The sequence below is a fragment of the Rattus rattus genome, chromosome 2 (assembly GCF_011064425.1).
Source record: "Rattus rattus isolate New Zealand chromosome 2, Rrattus_CSIRO_v1, whole genome shotgun sequence".
NCBI lineage: Eukaryota > Metazoa > Chordata > Mammalia > Rodentia > Muridae > Rattus > Rattus rattus.
In genome coordinates, this window is record NC_046155.1 from 45,816,517 (window position 1) to 45,836,500 (window position 19,984).

The following is a 19,984-nucleotide window of genomic DNA, read 5'->3' on the forward strand; positions in this document are numbered from 1 at the left end:
ACCTTGGAACATGTCTTTATTTATTTGAACAGGCTTATCCCAGAACAGGGCATAGAAGGGTAGAGGAGGGCTTGGAGGAGAGAAAGGGGAAAACCTAGTAGAATGTAGGTGTGCTGGGTCAGTGTCCGTGGGATCCCTGAGGGCTCTCTAGCACTGGGTTGAACAGGGTCTTGTGGGCTCATTCGCTGTGACGACAACCTATTGCTATGTTGTCACAAAGTAAAAAGGGAGTGATATTCCTGCTGCACAAAAAGTCAGTAGTGCCTAACCTCTAGAATGTTCAGCTGCCGGGTGGAAACAGTCTTATGCAGCTCCTGAAACTATGTAGCCAGTGACGGTGTTGCTGATACTGATGCCTCCAGCTGCCAAGTGCTATGACTACAGGTATGTCCACAGCACAGTCACTCTATCCAACACTGAGGACTGGACCAGACACTCAGGTACGCTCAGCAAGAATTCTTCCAAACTTAGCGACACTCCTAGCCCCCTGCTTTCTTTTCTTTCTTTCTTGACAGGGTCCAGCTCTGCAGCCTTGGGTGGTCTCGCTGCCTCCAGCTTCCTACAGATGGGCGTCAGCTTGTTCAGCTCTTTCTCTCCTTGTTTGCCTATGAAATCCCGGTAAGCAACGGAGGGAGCTGTTTCAATAAAAAGGAAGGTCTCTTAGTAGAGAAGTCAAGAGGCACTCCTTGCCTTTAGCTCAGGGTAGGGAAGCTGAGCAGGTGGGCAGTGTGTCCTGTTTAATTGCTTAGAAACTGGACTGAGCTGTACAAACTTGATTTTAAAGGATAGCAAGTACAGAAGAGGAAAGACTCCCCTGGGACTCAGGAGAAGTCAGGTCTAGCCTGGTTGGTCAGGTCTAGCCTGGTTGGTCATCTGGTTGTATGAAATTTGTTGAAGACTGAGCATGGGCTGGGCATCTTTTTTTTTTTTTCTTTTTTTCGGAGCTGGGGACCGAACCCAGGGCCTTGCCCTTGCTAGGCAAGCGCTTTACCACTGAGCTAAATCCCCAACCCCTGGGTTGGGCATCTTTAACCCCAGCGCTTAGAGGCAGAGGCAGGAGGGATTTCTGTGAGTTCAAGACCAATCTGGGCAGCTAGGGCTGTTAAACAGAGAAACCTAGTAAACAAACAAACAAACAAACAAACAGTAATTCATTGACTTTCTCTGAACTTCAGGGTTTTTGATTGGTTGGTTGACTGGTTTTTGAGATGGAGTTTCTCTTTGTAACCCTGGCTGTCTTGGAACTTGCTTTGTGGACCAGGCTGGACTTGAAAGCAGAAATCCACCTGTCTCTGCCTCCCTAGTGCCGAGATTAAAGGCGTGTGCAGCTGCCACCAGCACCCAGTGGTTATTTTCGTCTTTCAGTGGAAATAACAGCATCTACTTCCCATGTATAATTTGAGGAAGAGGCATTTGGAGCAGAGCACCCATCCTGCAAGGAACATAATAGTGGGTGGCCGAGTACTTCTTTTATTTGTGTGTCCCCAGCCCTGTTTTTGATTTTAGTTTGAGATAGGGCGTACGTTGCCCAGATTGGCTTTAATTCACTCTGCATTCAGCTCAGCCTAGACTTCTGTATGGTAAGAATTACAGACTATGCCTTTAATCTCAGCACTCAGAAAGCAGAGATTAGCAGATCTTTGTGAGTTCGAGGCCAGCCTGGTCTACATAGCGAGTTCCAGAAAAGCCAGAGCTACATGGAGAAACCCTGTCTTATAAAACAAAACAACAACAGCAAAAGGAATTTCAGAAAGGCACAACCAGGCACGACTTCCTCCTCTAATTCTTATCACTGCAACTACAAAGAGGTTGGGCTGCGTGGGTTGTGGGTTGATGTCCAAGTGCCTGTGTCTAACATCTCCTGCCCTAGCTCCCAATTCCTCTGATTTCTCATGCCCACAGTTCAAGCAGGGCTTCGCGCTCGCAGGGCTCACAATCCAGCCGTAGGGTAGTCCCTGCTAAATTCTCATCTTCTGAAATTAGGATCAGGGAAGGGGAGGGGAGACTCCCCAAGAGAAACTTGATTTGAGCTGAAATGACATTTTCGTGGAGGTAAAAGAAAGGAGATCTGGAATCTAGGCAACCTGCCCCTGCTGGCTGATGCCCGTTTTCTTTTGGGTCCCTCAGGGAAAGAGCCCATGACAAACATGGCAGCGACAGCCTCAGGCGCGGTCACCTGCCTAAGCTATCGGGAGAGCCATGCGGAACCAATAGCGGGAAGGGGCGGGGGGAGAGACGGGGAAGCCCTGGGCTGCTAGCGCGCAGGCGCAGTGGCTGGCACCTGGCTCCCCCGCAGCCGCGGAATAAGCAATCGTCTGCCAGGATTGCGGTGAGCTGCTGGCCCGCGGCCCGGGACCTCTTTGGTCCCGGAGGAGCCGGCGGGACCCGGGGCCCGATCTGATACAGAGGACCAGGCCGAGGGTGGGGCGGGAATGTGTGTTGGTGTTTGAGTCATTGGGACAGTTTGCGCGGTTCCTTGAGGTGTCAGATTATCGATTGGAAAATTCTGGGGTCAGGAGGAATTGGGACCAAGAGGCAAGCGTAGAATCCCCGCAGAAGGGCTCTGTTGGGGTAAGGAAAGGGGATGCACTGTCCAGGTTGCCCCCTGAAGAATCTGAGTTCGTGGATGCAATGGTTCAGGCCAGGATTCACTCACTGACCTAGTGGCCCTTAACCCTGGTGGCGCAGTAGAACCACTGGGGAAGCTTTAAAAGATTCTGTTGAGCATCACCTCCAGAGATCCCAATTTTAGTGGTCTGAGTGAGGTCCGAGCCTAGTGTTCTAGAATAGCTAGCTCTTCAGGTGATTTTAATGTGCAAGCGAAATGAAAACCACTACACGTTTCTGAGTAGAAAGCTCCTGAGTTGATAACCAGTTCCTCAGGGACTTAGAAGTGGCCTGCGATTCTGAGGTGAGTCCACTTTCGTGCCTCCAGAAAATCCTGTGAAAGACCAAGAAAATCCCTCTCGCAATGGGTGAAAAGCCCCAATTTTCCATCCGAGGGTAAACCTGTTAACTTGGGGTAGGGAGTAGGGCTCCTCCAACAGCTCTCCTGCAGCTTCATCATGCTCTGGAGAGACTCAACGGGGTGTGATGAAGTAGAGCAAACAGTCCAGTCAGCTGCTTGCTGAGAAAAGGACACACCTAGTATTTGCTTTGTTATTATGACTAGAAATTCCACCCGCTCATTTGATACCCCCGGGATAGGCAGGAAACAGATTTGCTTTTCCACAGATGTGGGAATGTAAGCTTTTTGGCTACTTGAGGATAACGTTCAGCCTTGACCCAGGCACTGCTGATACAAATGACTTAGCAGTGTTCCCTCCTGTGGGCTCTACAGGATCCCTCCTCCCGAGTCTTCCTTCCAGGCCCAGCCTGACACTTCTTGGTTTCCTCCCCAAACTGTGCTCACAGTCTGTTGCTGCGGTTGGCCAGTCTTTCCTGTTATTAATCTCCCAGAAACCTTGGAGGGTGAACTGCTAGGGAGAGATCTTTAAGTAGCCCCGGAGCGCTCCTCAACGGAGAAATGCTTATCTCCTACCCTCAACTGGTAGATTTATTTATTATACACAAGTACTCTGTTGCTGTCTTCAGGCACACCAGAAGAGGGCATCAGATCTCATTACAGATGGTTGTGAGCCACCATGTGGTTGCTAGGATTTGAACTCGGAACCTCTGGAAGAGTAGTCAGTGCTCTTAACCACTGAGCCATCTCTCCAGCCCATCTTGATAGAATCTTGTTGGAGGCTTACAAACCCCCATTTTAGTCTGGCCCCTTTTACTGCCTGGGCCACATTCTGCCCATATTGTTTTCTTCATCCTTGGTGACAGTGTTATAAATGTTACTGCTGGCTTTTACCAATACTCTCCTCTGTACATCCTGTGACTGTCCTCTGTAAGGCAGAGGACACCCACATTGGCCTCTTTGAGACAATGGACTCAGCAGGTGTTAATTGAGCAGAGCTTGGGAGAGGGATCTGCAGCAGGACTGGCCCTGCCTTGCTCCTAAGGAGCTTGTGAGCCGGTGGGAAAGAAGGAAAGCATTTGTTCTCTGGATACAGAGGGACCCAAGAAGGTAGACAATACCTGCCTGGGTGAACCTGGAGGGTATGAGGACCCTGGGCTTTGAGGGAGCAAGACTTGATACGATCATGGAAGTGGGTGTGCGGTGAAGTGAGAAGGGCTGAGGTTTGTAGCAGAACCGATTTTGAACCTTGGTTCCAGCACCTCATAGCTTGCGACTGTGCGCCATGTAGATGGGAATAGTCATTGCACTGTGAAGGGCTCACATCCCTGGGTGTGGAAGCCACGCCTGTCCTAAAGGTCTCACAGCCAGCACACATCACATCCAGGGCTTCCGGATGGAAGGCAGCACATGAGCCGAATGCAGAGGTGGCATTTAAAACAGAATTTGGGGGATGACACATGGGAAGGTCTGGGATGTCACAAGCAGTGAGAGGCGTCCATGTTGAATGCTTAGCCGGGTGTGGTGGCATACACCTGGCCTTCCAGCACTGGGGAGGCAGGAGGATTGCCATAGTTTGAGGCCAGCTGGCCCTTGTCACAAAGATTTATATATTAGTCAGAGGGGTCCCTAACTGATTTTTTAAAAAAAATGTTTATTTTTGGTGTATGTCATGTGTGCGTGCATGTGTCCATACATGTTTGCGTTTAAGGACACGCATGCACAAGCGACAGTGAGTGTGTAGAAGGCAGAGGACAACCTCAGGTGTTGGTCCTCGCCTTCTAGTCTTTGAAAACGACTTTTTAAACATTTTAAAAGGATTTATTTACTTATTATATATAAGTCCACTGTAGCTGTCTTCAGACACCAGAAGAGGGCATCGGATCTCATTACAGATGGTTGTGAGCCACCATGTGGTTGCTGGGATTTGAACTCAGGACCTCTGGAAGAGCAGTCAGTGCTCTTAACCACTGAGCCATCTCTTCATCCCTCCCCCCCTTTTTTTAACCTTTCATTTGTATATGGGTTCCATGGATCCCGCGTACATCTTAGGGCTTGCATAGCAAGTGTTTTTACACTCTAAGCCATATCCCCAACTCCCAGCCAATTTTTAAAGGTCATGAAACTCAGTAAGAGCTATTGTTTATGGAGAGTCCTGTATGTCCTGGGCCCTGTGCTTGGTGCTTGGTTAAATTTCCACTGGCGCAGGGAAAGGAAGTAGCTGGCCCAAGGCCAACCCCTCGGAGGTTCCCAGGACCGCCTCCAGCGCTTGTGCAAGGTGAAGTGTGTACAGGAGCGGGCAGCTCGGTTGCAGGTTACAGCTTATGCAAAGAGGACAGTGTGGGCTCCGTGGATTCCTTGGCGAGGCTTCTGTTCTCGTGTGAAGTGGGTTGAGAGTAGGAAGGGCGAGGAGGAAGGCTGTTTGCTGCTGGAGTAGGACGTGGAGACACACAGTCTGGCAAGCACCATCACACCCTCCTCCTCCAGCAAATCCAGTGCTGGCTCGCCTGTATGGAGAGCCTCTACCTGAGATCTGGGATAGGGACTTATCTATGGAGTTCATCCTCAGTGTTCGTAGGCTTCCTCTCTGCTCTTCCTCTGTCCCAAGTTTTTCCTCCACTTCTTTTACTTCAGAAAGGGGCCTGGATATCCCACCAGCCCTGAAACAATCTTTAAGAGAAAGCTGGTCTTGGGATAGAGACAGGCAGATTTCTGTGAGTTCCAGGCCATCCTGGTCTAAAGTAACAGGTCGCATAGTGAGAGCCGTCTCGAGAAGGACAAAGCTGGTTTGTAAGCACCTGCCTTGTGCCTAGCATGGTGCGCTGGGTTTCCTGAGTGTTAGTTTAGTGCTTGCTATGTTCTTGTACAGACTGCCTTTATTCCCCTGTCTTGCAGGCTCAGTAAATGACTAGATCAAGATGCACCTGTGGGAGGAAGCAGTGATTTGAACCCTTCCCTTTTCTAATGGCAAAAGCCATTTAATACCACCCTTCAAGGGCTTCTAACTTCTCCTCAGCATGGGTTTGGGAAGCCAACACATGGAGACGAGGTTCACCTTCTTGGGTGATAAGGGCCAGTCACCAAGGAGTGGCTTTGATAAAGGCTATGGATTTGAACAGAGGAACTCTGAGGGTAGTGGGGTGACTGTCTTCGCTACTTTCTTGTCACTGTGCAGAGACACCATGACTAAGACAACACTTATAAAGAAAGCATTTAACTTGGACTTACAGTTTTAGATGGTTAGTCCATTATCATCATGGCAGGGAGCATGGCGGCGTGCAGGCAGGCATTGGAGCAATAGCTGAGACCTGCATCCTGGTCCACAGGCAGACAGACAGAGAGAGAGAGAGAGAGAGAGAGAGAGAGAGAGAGAGAGAGAGAGAGAGAGAGACAGAGAGAGAGAGAGACAGAGAGAGAGAGAGACAAGAGACAAAGAGAGACAGAGACAGACCGAGAGACCATGGACTTGGCAAGGGCTTTTGAAACATCTGAGCCAAACCCCAGTGACACTCTGCCTCCAACAAGTCACACTTGCTGATCCTTTTAAACCTTTTAAACAGTTCTACTCCCCGTTAGCTGAGCATTCAAATATATGAGTCTATGGGGACCATTATTATTCAAACCACCACTGAAGTGGAAACTTACGCCTTCTTTGTAAAGTCGGTTAGATGGTGTTTTGCTGAGGCAAACACGTATAGGAACATTTAGCTGCAGTGGGCACAGGTGTGAAAGGCTAAGGCAGACACTTGAAGGAATGTTTCGCTGACACAGGTGAAAGGATGTTGTGCTGAAGCAAGCACGTGAAAGGACACGCGACGTGGGATGCTTTGCTAACAAATTGTACAAGGTGTATTGGTCCACCTTACATCGTGCAGTTCAGCTGCATTTGTCAAGATTCCACAGAGAGAAACGCGCCAACAAACGTCTGGTGGCGTGCTGCAGTTTCTTGCCGCTTGGGCTGATTGGCAGAGTGATGTCAGCTGAGACAGATGCGTGTGCCGAGGCGAGACCCATGGAGGACGTGTGATGTTTGGAGGGTATATCTAAACCCTCCTGCTTTAGCTGCCTGAGTATCTGGAATTACAGGCTTATGCCAGCAGTCCCTACAGAGAGTGAGAAGTCTGGACTCTAGGCTAGCTCTTGGAATGGCAGGCGCAGACTAGAATGATTCTGTTCATGGAAAGAACCAGCAAGCACAAAAGCCTTGTCAGAGGAAAGGGAGGCTGGGCTGGGAGTGGCCACATTGTAGAGACCTGCAGGCATGGTGGGAGGCAGGGAGCTGGGTCTTGGGAAGGATAGCTCTTGAAGGCTTTGTTCTTTTTGTTGGACTAGGGCAGAGGGCAAACAGGATATGACTGATGGGGGGAGTTTGCAACCTCTGACCACGCAGCCTCGGGAAGAAGTCAGAGGATCTCTGGGAGTCACCCTCAGTGTCACTAGGCTACCATAACAGATGACACAAACTAATGGCTTAAAGCAACTGAATATTTGCTCATGGTTAGAGGGTAAAAGTCCACATTTAAGGCCTGAGCAGAGTCCTGTTTCCTCTGGAAGCTCTGGGGAAGAGTCCTTCCTTCTCTGTCTAGCGTTTGGAAGTCCACTGGTGATGTCAGCACTCCTTGGCTTGTGGCTGTGTTATAGCAGCTTCAGACTTCATCCTCACATGGCCATCCTGCTTGACTTGATGTCTTAGTGTGGGTTACTGTTACTATTAGTTTTGGGTTACTTTTGCTCTGATGAAACATTGCTGTGATGAAATACCATGGCTGAAAAAGCAAGTTGGGGAGGAAAAGGTTTAGTGGGCGTACACTTGCACATCCATAGTCCATCGCTTGAAGGAAGTCAGGACAGGAACTGAAACAGAGAGAGAACCAGGAGACAAGAACTGAGGCAGAGCCGATGAGGGGTGCTGCTTACAGCCTGGGCCCTGGTCTACTTGGTGTGCCAGGCTAGCCAAGTTACATAGTGAGTCCTAATCTCAAAACTAAGAGAGAAAAAGGACAAGATACGATCATACACTGATTCTGGGCGCCTCCCCCAGGGCGTATGTGTAGAGGTGTGCTTGTCAGCAGCATGTATAAGCAGCAGTCATACAGAGAGACTTAAGAACAAACACTATGGGCTGGAGAGACGGCTCAGTGATTAAGAGCACTGACTGCTCTTCCAGAGGTCCTGAGTTCAAATCCCAGCAACCACATGGTGGCTCACAACCTTCTGTAATAAGATCTGATGCCCTCTTCTGGTGTGTCTGAAGACAGCTACAGTGTACTTATATATAATAAATGAATAAATCTTTAAAAAAAAAAAAAAAGAACAAACACTATGAGAGTGTATAGAAGCTGGGGGTGTAGCTCAGTGGTGGAGCCCTAGTCTAGCATCTACAAGGCCCGGGCAAAGAGGTGGGAGATGAGAACCCATGAGTAAGACCCTACTTGGGCACAGCATCTGTGCATTTGAAACCAAATTAAGATGGAGTCATATTGAACTGGTGTGGCCAGTCCCTTAGTAAAATGAAAACTGATTATCAAGTGTGCTTGCTAGCTAGTTTTATGTCAACTTGACACCAGCTAGAGTTATCTGAAAGGATGGAAGCTAAATTGAGAAACGCCTCAAAAAAGATGGCTCTGGGGTTGGGGATTTGGCTCAGTGGTAGAGCGCTTGCCTAGGCGCAAGGCCCTGTTCGGTTCCCAGCTCGAAAAAAGAATAGAAAAAAAAAAAAAAAAGATGGCTCTAAGGCATTTTCTTTTTTTCTTTTCTTTAAAAGGTATATTTATTTATTTCATGTATGTGAGTACACTGTTGCTCTCTTCAGACACCAGAAGAGGGCATCGGATCCCACCTCAGATGGTTGTGAGCCACCATGTGGTTGCTGGGAATTGAACTCAGGACCTCTGGAAGAGCAGTCAGTGCTCTTAACCCCTGAGCCATCTCTCCAGCCCCTATAAAGCATTTTCTTCATTAGTGATTGATGGGGGGTGGTGCAGTCTCTTGTGGGTGGTGCCATCCCTGGTCTGGTGGTCCTGGGTCTTATAAGAAAGCAGGCTGAGCAAACCATGAGGAGCGTGGGACTTACTGTGTAGACCACGCTGACACGGGACTCGAAGATTGGCCTGCTCTGCTTCCTAAGTGCTGGGATCAAAAGCATACACCGCCACAGCCAGTCGTTTCTTGTTCTTTTGTTGCACGGTTGTTGTTTTGAACAGGGTCTCAATATGTAGCCCTGGCTGTCCTGGGACTCACTGTGTAGACCAGGCTGGCCTTGAGCTCATAGAGGTCTACCAGCCGTGGCCTCTACGTGCTGGGGTCAAAGGTGTGTACCACCATGCCTAGTCTCGCATTTTGCTCTTACAGAGTAGACTTCTCACAGACTTTTCCCGTCTTCCCCAGTGGTGTACATCAATCTGATTTTGGAGGTCAATTAGAAAGGCTTTAGCATCAGATAAACCTGGATTCAAGGAAGGGAAACATTTATATGATTTGATGAGAAACCAGGGAATATATGAAGTCTGGATTCAAATCTATTGCTTTTTTTGCTATGTGACATTGGCTGAGGTCCTCAGTATTTTTAAATCTGAGTTGTTCTATAAGATCCTAACAGTGCTTCCTAGGGATTTTGTAAAGCTAATAATCATACCAATGTGCACTGATTTGACACCTCTCTCAGTAGGGTTTCAGCAGGTAACCAAGGCCAGCCTGAACTGTGCAGCCCAGGCTGACATGGTCTTACTATCTTGGCCTCCCTGGTGCTGGGATTAGAGGTGTGTGTCCTCGTGCCTGGCTCACAGAGCATTTTCTAATGGGCTTTTCCCAAATTTATCTGGTCTTTCACATAATGATTCCCTTTGGCCTGTTTTAAGAAACCAAGGTTAATCTTATCGGTGCTGCCTACCCTGTAAGCACACGGTGCCCAAAGCCATGAGGTCACAGTTAGGTCATTTAGGTTGGACAGCAGGCTAAGTATCCAGTCTGAGGAGGTATCCCGGCCCAGTACTTGGATGCCTGCCCTCTCTTCCCATCTCTGTTTCCCCCAGCGTTTCCAGAGTATCTCCCTTGGATGTTCCTGTCGTACTTCACTGGTAATTCACCGGCTTCGTCTCTTCACAAAGGAAGTGAGTTTAGGAAATGATTATTTTTCACCGTCAGGGGTCAAATGTAGGAGCTAGACTAGAAGGCAGTGACAGAGCTTCAGACCCCAGCCAGGAGTGAGTTATTTGTTTTATGGGGTGTTGAGGGTCCCAGAGTTAGATTGAGAGAGTTAGCTCTCACCCTCACTGCTCACTGACTTCTTCTTCCCCAGAGACGAGGATGGTCGGACTGGCAATGGGGCTGAGGCACCATCTGCAGCCATGGGGCTAGACTGGCCCCCAGCCTGGCTGTTGGGCCTGCCCACAGCCGTGGTGTATGGCTCCTTGGCTTTCTTCACCACCATTCTGCATAATGTGTTTCTGCTGTACTACGTGGACACCTTTGTCTCGGTGTATAAGATCAACAAAGTGTCCTTCTGGGTTGGAGAGGTAGGACGAACATGGGGCAGCTAGCACAGGTGGGAGACTGGGCTTGGGGTTTCCAGGCAGACAGAAGGTGCTGGGTCCTGTCCCAGTGTTAGGCTCTTGGGGCAGGCTGCGCGGTTTAGCAAGACTCAGCCAGGAAAGCCGGTAGGGTCCTAAGGACTCTTCCTGAGGATTCTAGAAGCACTTCCTGGCCACTGCCTTAGCTCCCCACTATATGTTCACATATAATATACCCATATGCATCAGTCAGCTGGATACACACTTACCAGCTGCCTTGGGTCGCTGGAGTTCGACGTGCGTACCAGCCACGAGAGGGGGTTTGGCAGAGGAGCATGAACAAAAAGCTTGCTGGCAGGAAGCAAGTGCCTTCTTTGGGGAGGGTGCATGGACTGGAGCTTGGGAGTCCTGTACACCCCACCTGCCCACCTCTCTCTCTTCTTGCAGACTGTATTTCTCCTCTGGAATAGCTTCAATGACCCCCTCTTCGGTTGGCTCAGTGACCGCCGGTTCCTCAGCTCCCAGCCCCGGTGTGTCTTAGGGAATGGTATACATCACTGCCCTAACTGCCCTAGTCCTGTTCTGATGATCCCCAAATGAAGGATCATATATGGGGGGTGAGGGGGATGCCGGTTGTGGTCTGGGCATGGCCCAACCAGGGGAAGGGGTTGACCCTAGTGTGACAGGGGGGGCTCCTCACGGGTCTACCACATATTTCCCCTGTTTCTTAGGCATTCCCTCTCTTTCCCTGTTTGGGTCCCTTTCTACCCCCAGCCCCAAGAATCAGTATCCCATAGCCCTTTAGTCATGGTAACGCAGTGAGGCTGAGGAGAGGGCCTGTGACTGGGTAAGCTGTGCTTCTGAAGGCTCTGATCAGGGGCTGGAAACTCAGGGTATATCTAAGTGTGAATTCCTCCATTTCTTTTGGGCCCAGCCAGGGGAACTAGGGCCTGCTCTGGCTTAAAGGTTACCTCCTAACTCCTTCCTCTTCCTGACAGGTCAGGAGCAGGGCTCTCCTCCAGAGATGTGGTGCTGACCCGGGTCCGGGCTCTGGGTTGGCATGGGCCACTGCTGGCACTGTCCTTCCTGGCATTCTGGGTGCCCTGGGCCCCTGCTGGCTTACAGTTCTTACTGTGCCTGTGCCTTTATGATGGCTTCCTGACACTCGTGGACCTCCACCATCATGCCTTGCTGGCCGACCTGGCGCTCTCGGCCCATGACCGCACCCACCTCAACTTTTACTGCTCCCTCTTCAGTGCAGCCGGCGCCATGTCTGTCTTTGCCTCCTACGCCTTTTGGAACAAGGAGGACTTCTCCTCCTTCCGTGCCTTCTGTGTGGTACTAGCTGCTGGCTCTGGGCTGGGCTTTTTGGGGGCCACACAATTGTTGAAGCGGCGGATTGAGGCGACCAGAAAGGACAGGGGTTGCCCGGGTCTGGTCATGGATGGTGGGTAAGTGACACTGGCCTTGGCTCCCCACGGTCGGAACTTGGTTTTAATGCCCCTCCTGGCTTACTCTGGTGGAACCCCACGTCGTCCCTTCCTCTCTGTCCACAGCGTGTGTGAAGAGGAGCCGTTGGTGGGTGGTGAGGAAGCAGGCAGCATTACCTTGGGTCAGTATCTCCGGCAACTGGCACGCCACCAAAACTTCCTGTGGTTCGTGGGCATGGACCTGGTACAGGTATGGGGAATCACTCCTCACCCCTCCTTCAAGGGTACTCAAGAGCTGGAAGTGTGGGAAGTCAGGAGACCTAGGTTCTAGGAGCACTTTCTGTGTTCCATACTCCCTTGTGTCATTGCTGCCCGCCCCGCCCCGCCCCGCCCCCCCACTCTCCCCGCCCCTCCACTCTTCCCACCCCCACCCCCATGCCCCTCCAACCCCCACTCCGTTCCCACAGTGCCTAGAACTGTAGAATCCAGGGCCTTGTATATTATTAGGGAATCACCCTACAACTGAGCTAGAGCCACACCCCTGCCTCTCACTGTGAGCTTAGGTAGGTTTCGGCCTCCAAGGTCAGGCCTGTCTTCACCCATAAGACTGAAGAATCTTTTTTTTTTTTTTATATCTTCTTTCATGTGTATGGGTATTTTGCCTGAATGTCTGTCTGTGTACAAGTTTGTGCCTGGTACCCAGGGAGGCTGAAAGAGGCTGTGAGATCCCCCGGAACTAGAGTTAAGGTTGTGAGCCACCATGAGAGTTCAGGGAACTGATCCTGGGGCCTTTGGAAGAGCAGCCAGTGCTCCTAATCACTGAGCCATCTCTCCACCCCCGAAACAATCTTTTTTCTTTTTTTCTTTTTCTTTTTTAACGTTAAGAGCCACATTTAAAACATAGGTAGGGTTGGGGATTTAGCTCAGTGGTAGAGTGCTTGCCTAGCAAGCGCAAGGCTCTGGGTTCGATCCCCAGCTCCGAAAAAAAAAAAGAAAGGAAAACATAGGTATATAAGTTAGCCAGACGTAAATTTATTTATTTATTTATTTATTTATTTATTTATTTATTTATTTATTATAAGTACACTGTAGCTGTCTTCACCAGGAGAGAGCATCAGATCCCATTACAGATGGTTGCGATCCATCATGTGGTTGCTGGGATTTGAACTCAGGACCTCTGGAAGAGCAGTCAGTGCTCTTAACCACTGAGCCATCATCTCTCCAGCCTTAGCCAGACTTGAAAATAAATTATGTTTATACCGTGAAAATTTAAAAATTGTTCTATTTGCTAATTTTACCATGCCTTCAACCTAAAATTCCATAGGCCAAAAGGGATAGTCATTTAGGTTTGTTAGGGCATATTCCATGTTTGGTGGCATGGGCCAGTGTTCATTCACTCTTGCTCTGAGGACCAGGGCTACTGCTCCCCTGCTGGTCTGTGTGGTCTGTGAACTGTCCTCTCCCCCCTCTCCCCAACCCCCCCTTGCAGGTGTTTCACTGCCACTTCAACAGTAACTTCTTCCCCCTCTTCCTGGAGCACTTGCTGTCGGACCACATCTCTCTCTCCACTGGCTCCTGCCTGTTGGGTGAGTAGTGCCCCTGGCCAGCAGCTCTCACGTGCTGTCCCCAGGTCTGTTCTCCTTGGGTGGAGGTTAGTGGGCCTCACTTCAGTCAGGAGTGATGGTGACACCAAGAGGCAGGGTGACAAAGTGCAACGCCAGGCGGTTGCGCTGTTCTCTGAGTGGACGCTGTGTTTTTGAATCTTTCTGAGCCACTCAATTTTTCCTTTGAGACAGTGTTTCTTTGTGTAGTCTTGACTGTTGTGGATTTTGCTCTACAAACCATGCCTCAGACTCACAGAGATCGGCCTCCCTCTGCCTGCTGAGTGCTGGAATTAAAGTGTATGCACCACAGCCCAGCTTCTTTTTTTTTTGTTTCCCACCACTCTCAGTTGTCGGTGCAGGGTAACAATGACACAGCAGCCCTGTCTCCACATGTTCCACATCTGTGGGTTCAGCCAACCATGGACCTGGAGTGTTAGGAGAAAAGTCTGTGACTCCATTAAACACGCAGAGTCTTTATTTCACGTGTTTATCATCTGCCGGTTTGTGTGGAGAGAGCGTGGATGCATGCACGCCGGGGTGCACATCTGGAGGTCAAAGAACAACTTTCAGGAAATGGTTCTTTCCTTCCACCATGTGGGACCCAGGGATTAAGCTCAGGTCGTCTGGCTTGGTGGCAAGCTCATAACCTTTTGGGCCACTCACTGACCCCGAAGCCCTTTTCTTTCCTGTGCTCGTCTCCTAATTGACACAGTATGACAGCTCTTTGCATAGCATTTACATGGTACTGAATATTATAATCAAGACATCGCTTACGCCGGGCTTGATGACACACACCTGTAATCTCAGCATTACCGAAACTGAGGCAGGAATGAGGAGCGTTTGATGCCCTCCTGGGTCTAATAAACAAACAAACAGTATCAACAATAAAAGAAAAGCCCTCAAACTGCAAATAATTTTTTTTTTTTCCGGAGCTGGGGACCGAACCCAGGGCCTTGCGCTTCCTAGGCAAGCGCTGTACCACTGAGCTAAATCCCCAACCCGCAAATAATTTTTTAAAGGAACAACAAAAAAAGATAATTTAAAGTCTGTGGTGGGGAGGTTGAGGACGTAGTGCAGTTGGTAGAGCCTGGATAGTCCTGCCTGGCTGGACCCCAGCACCACATGAACATGGCTGGTGGTTCACATCTATAACTGACGAACTTGGGAGGTGTGGTTAGGACCAGAAATTCAAGTGTAGCCTAGGCTATATAGCAAGTTTGAGGCTAGCCCTGAATATATTAACATTTTTATTTTAATAAGAGGTGGAACATGGCAATGTTGATCTTTAGTCCCAGCACCCAGAAGAAAGAAGCAGGCCGATTTCTATAAGTTTGAGTCCAGCCTGGTGTACATTATGAGTTTCAAGCCAGCCAGGGCTACAGACTGAGATCCTGTTTTAAAACAAAAACAAAATAAAACAAAATAGGCTGAGTGTCATTACGTGTTCTTAATCCCAGCACTGGGAGGCAAAGGAGGTGCATTTCTGTGAGTTTGAGGGTAGCCTGGTCTACAGAGTGAGTTCCAGGATAGCCAGGGCTACATAGAGAGAAACCCTGTCTCAAACAAACAAACAAACAAACAAACAAATGAGTTTAAGGCCGTGTAGAGCTACATGACACTAAATTGAAAAACAAATAAAAGTATATGGGAGTATGTATACAGACCCTATGCAGATATGATTTCATTCTATATCAAGGTCTTGAAAAATCCATGGACTTTGCTATCCATGAGGGCTACTGGAGTGTTGACTCCATGATCCCAAGGGACTAAATACCTACCCTGAAGGACTTGTGGAAATTACTTCGTAAAGCAAACTGGAGAGATGACTCAGTGGTTAGGAACCCTGGCTGCTCTTCCAGAGGACCCGGGTTTGATTTGCATTTACCTACATGGCCGCCCAGAGCTGTCTGTAACTCCAGTTCTAAGGGATCTAGTGCCCTCTTCTGGCCTCTGCACAGATATACATGCACACATAAAATAAAAATTAAGGTATGATAATCAAGTGCAAAAAGTACAGACATTGTCGGTTTGCCAGGAATGCAAATGGTGATTCCGATTATTACAACGTCAGTTGCCGACCGCCGTTGAGGCTGTGGCATTGCTCCTGAAGAAGTGGGGCCCTCTTCCCTCCCCAGGCATCTCCTATGTTGCTCCTCATCTCAACAACCTGTACTTCCTGCCCCTGTGCCGGCGCTGGGGTGTCTATGCGGTGGTGCGGGGGCTTCTCCTGCTCAAGCTGAGCCTAAGCCTCCTCATGCTGCTGGCTGGCCCAGACCACCCTGGCCTGCTTTGCTTCTTCATTGCCAGGTATGCCCCCCTACCCTTGCCCCCACACCTCCGTGTCCACTCGTTTTTACTCTCGCTTCTTTCTCGCTCTGGGCAGCAACCGTGTCTTCACCGAGGGTACCTGCAAGCTGCTGACCCTCGTGGTCACTGACCTGGTGGATGAGGACCTGGTGCTGAACCATCGGAAGCAGGCAGCCTCGGCGCTCCTCTTTGGCATGGTCGCCCTGGTGACCAAACCCGGCCAGACCTTTGCCCCACTGCTGGGCACCTGGCTGCTCTGCTTCTACACAGGTGAGGCTTGTGGTGCACAGGTTGCTTGTACCAGCTCTGGGTCTAGTGACGGGGACAGAAGAACTGTGCCTAGGCTTGTGCTGCCTTGGGATGCTAAGCCTTGCTGGCCCACCCCTTCGTAAGTGAAATGATTCATTCAACAAATCAGCGTAGACCTGTGTAGGCTGGGCCCTGTGGTGTAAGGGAAGTGGCGTGGTAAGGCTTGTGAAATCTTAGCTGTCTTGGAGCTTAGATTCTAGATGGGCGTTGGTGGTGCACACCTTGAATCCTAGCACTCAGAAGGCAGAGGCAGACAGATCTGTGAGTCTGAGGCCAGCCTGGTACAGAGTGAATTCCAGTATAGCCAGGGCTACATAGAGAAACCCTGTCTTAGGAGAAGAATTTTTAGACAGGGGGAGGGGTAGATAGGGCGACATATGGACGCTGTTTGGAGAATCAGAGACTGGGACGAGATGTGTCTGATCGGTGTTTAGAAGAAGTATTGTTTGCTCAGGCTGCCCTGAGCAGTGTGTACAAATCAGTGTGGTCAGTAGCTTGGAGATGTTAGGGACACTGTGACAGAGGCTGTGGAAGCTTGGACTAGGGAGGGGGCAGGTGGGTGCATTGGGAACTGAGGTGACACGTAAGCATGGGTGTCAGGACGTGACAGCTGAGGACTGAGAGACATGAGATGTGGTGGTGTCTCTCTGAGAGAGGAAGGAGGTGAGAAAAGGGTTCAAGGCCAGCCTGGTCTACAGAGATAAGTCCCAGGCCAGCCAGGGCTACACAGAGAAACCCTGACTCAAAAAGCAAATGAGACTGGAGAGATGGCTCAGTGGTTAAGAGCCCTGGCTGCTCTCCCAGAGGTCCTGAGTTCAATTCCCAGAGCCCACATGGCGGCTCACAACTGTTGGTAACTCCAGTTCCAGGGGACCTAACAACCTCAATCCTATGCACATAAAATTAAAGATTAAAGGAGAGAGAGAGAGAGAAAAAAGCAAACCAAACAAACATAAAAAGGGATGTTCTAGGAGTTGGCAAGATGGAAGAGACCTGTAATTCTGACTCTAGGAGACGGAGGCAGGAGAATGAGGAGCTCAAGGTTACCCTCAGCCACATAGCGACCGAGGACAACCTAGGGTTCATGGTGCTGTCTCAGCAAATGTGCTGGGATGTAGCGTAGCTGGAAGAGCACTTGCCAAGTGTGTATGAAGCTGTGAGTTTAGCTCTGGAACCGTGCAACTAGCTGTGGTGGTGATAGACACCTGCGATCCCAGCAGGAAGTGGAGGCAGCAGATCAGACGGCTGATGTCATCCTTGAGTACATGAGGAGTTTAGAGCTAATTTGACCTATGTACCCTGACGGGAGGAAGAGGAGCAGGAAGGAGGGGAAGCAGCAGCAGCAGCAGCAGTCAGATGTGGTGGTACATGCCTTTAATTCCAGAACTTGGGAGGCAGAGTCAGGAAGTGAATTCTGTGAATTTGAGGCCAATTCGGTCTATATAGTAAGTTCCAGGACAGCCAGGATTACTAGAGAGACTGTGTCTCAAAAAAATGCTTTTCAATAAAATGTAGACGATAGATTTGTGGTTAGGAATTGTGGCATGTATTTATGACAGCTACTTGCTAAGCCAACAGTGACAGTTCAAAAAGAAGTTTTTGTTTTGTTTTGTTTTTGTATTTTGAGATAGGGCTTCTGTGTATAGACCTGGCTGTCCTGGAACTCACTCTGTAGACCAGGCTGGCCTCAAACTCATAGAGATCCACCTGCCTCTGCCTCCTGAGTGCTGGCGTGCACCACCATACCTGGCCTGTCTAAATTTTAGTTGTTTAGGATACCTGTACTGGTTGGGGTGTCCTTCTGTGGGCGTTGGAGGCTGCTGGGCTGACTCTGCTCTTGTGTGCTCTTGCCCTAGGTCATGACCTTTTTCAGCAGCCCCCAGTGACTTCTGTGGGGAGTGTGCAGCCATGGCCAGAGCCGCCAGCCCCAGCCCCAGTGCAGGCTCCCACACTGCGCCAAGGCTGCTTCTACCTGCTGGTCCTCGTCCCCATCATCTGTGCACTGCTGCAGCTCTTCACCTGGTCCCAGTTCACACTGCATGGGAGACGCCTACGTATGGTCAAGGCCCAGCGTCAGAACCTAGCCCAGATCCATACCCTGAACATTAAGATGGTGTGAGACGTCTGGCAGGGCCACTGTGCTGAGATCATTCATTGCCCTAGTCCCAGCAGTAGCCTCTCTTGCCAGCTAGCATCCTGCTTCCTCACCACCTCTGGGTTTAGCCCAGAGAACAGATGATGTCGGGGAGCTCTTAGGGTAGAACCAGGAGCATCACCAAGGTCTGCCCTTCTTCAGTCACATGACTCAGCTTCTGCAAGGGCTGGGCGTATGTGCTCAGGGACCTGCGGCTCCTGTAGGGCAGGAAGAAAGGAGGACCAGAAAGGGCAGGACTGAGTGCGGTGCCCAGGAGCTGCCTGGGACCCGTAGCTGGGGCTGGCCACTCGGTGGGCTCCAGGGCCTCTGATGCTGTGACTGCCCCCTTTGCCCACTCAGGTGAAGTTGACTGAAAGTGCCACTTGCCTCTTCTAGTAGTTTCTCAGAGGGTCCTCTGCTTCAGCTCTGCTGGAAGTGGCATGCGCCCTCTACTGCAGGGCTCCCCAAAGCCCAGCAGGCCTCCAGACGCTAAAGAGGCTCATCTCATTTCAAATCAAGTAAAGCCGGCCACTCCGATTCCCTGGGTCTGTGCTGTGTGTGGGAGGCAGGTGGGCAGGGTTGCTGGGGGCTGGGAAACAGGAAAAGTTCCCCAAGACCATTTTCTTAGAGATGCTAGGACACAACCGGAAACTGCAAGCCGAGCCTGGTGATCTGTGCCTATAATCCCAGCATTTGGAAGGCTGAGGCAGGATTGCTCCAAGTTCAAAGCTAGCCTAAAAAACAACCAACGGACCAAACAAAAAACCACTGACGCCACCACCAAATGAATCCAGCAGACTGCTGGGTGGTCAGGCCTGGGGCCAGTTACTTCAGCTCCTTTCCCACACGCCACTGCAGAAGTCCTCAAAAAAGGAGCCTCTGCTAGGCCAGGGGCTCTCGGCCCAGAGTCACCCGGGGAACTTCCAAAACACCAGTGCCTGGGTCTTGGCTGAGATTCTGGTTGAATGGGTCTGAACAGTGGTGTGGCCTTTATCCTCTGTGGATTCTGAGGGTCTGCACAGGGGACCAGACTTTGTAGGGCACACGGCCCAGCCAATGAGCGGCAGTTCTCTCAAAGTTACCTTTTTGTTGTTCTGAAAGTCTTTATGAAATGAATCCTAAGACACTCATATTTTATAGTTATTGGGGGAATATAAAGATTTGTTAGGTACCTGGCAACTTAATCTTAGGTATAGGAATTTCTAGTTTTTTTGAGACAAGGTTTCTTAGTGTAGATCAGACTGGCCTCAAGTTCAGAGATCAACTGCTTCTGCGGCCTGAGTATCTAGCTCCCTTAACTTAAAGAGGAATTCCTTACTACATTTATTTGTATAGGTATGTGGACTGGAGGTCAAAGGTCAGCTTGCTGCATGAAGTCAGTTCTGTGTGGGTCCCGGGAGTCGAGCAGATGGACAGGATTGTTGGTACCTGCCTTTATCTGCAGTCATCTCCATAGATCACGTGCTTCGTCTTACATTCCTGAACGGCAGGTGAGGGGTACTGAGGGTTGAAAGAAGGGCTTCATGCTTGCTAGGCAAGTGCTCTGCTACTGAGCTGTAAGCCCCAGCTCTCTTTGAGACAGTAAGTTGTGGAGACTGGCTCAGAACTCTCTCTGTAACCCACACAGTCCTTAAACATGCGAGTCCCCTGCCTTGGTCTCCTGAGTTGATAGGATTATAGGCCTGATTCAAATGTCTTATACAAGCGAGTTTTAAGAACCTCTGTTT

General features: G+C 50.0%; 1 protein-coding gene across 2 annotated transcripts; it reads left to right on the forward strand.

The window, feature by feature from the left end:
* The first annotated feature begins 431 nt into the window (after positions 1–431).
* On the forward strand, positions 432–18,794 carry Mfsd13a (major facilitator superfamily domain containing 13A). Of its 2 annotated transcripts, none has more exons than XM_032892121.1 (9): positions 432–618; positions 10,263–10,479; positions 10,921–11,003; positions 11,472–11,924; positions 12,030–12,153; positions 13,393–13,489; positions 15,643–15,814; positions 15,891–16,084; positions 17,980–18,794. In XM_032892121.1, exons 1-9 carry the CDS (start codon positions 566–568, stop codon positions 18,240–18,242), a joined length of 1,656 nt encoding a protein of 551 aa, XP_032748012.1. In that variant the 5' UTR covers positions 432–565; the 3' UTR covers positions 18,243–18,794. The 2 variants fall into 2 exon arrangements, with proteins under 2 accessions (XP_032748012.1, XP_032748014.1); XM_032892123.1 differs by lacking the exon at positions 432–618 and adding an exon at positions 2,242–2,329.
* Positions 18,795–19,984: the final 1,190 nt, after the last annotated feature.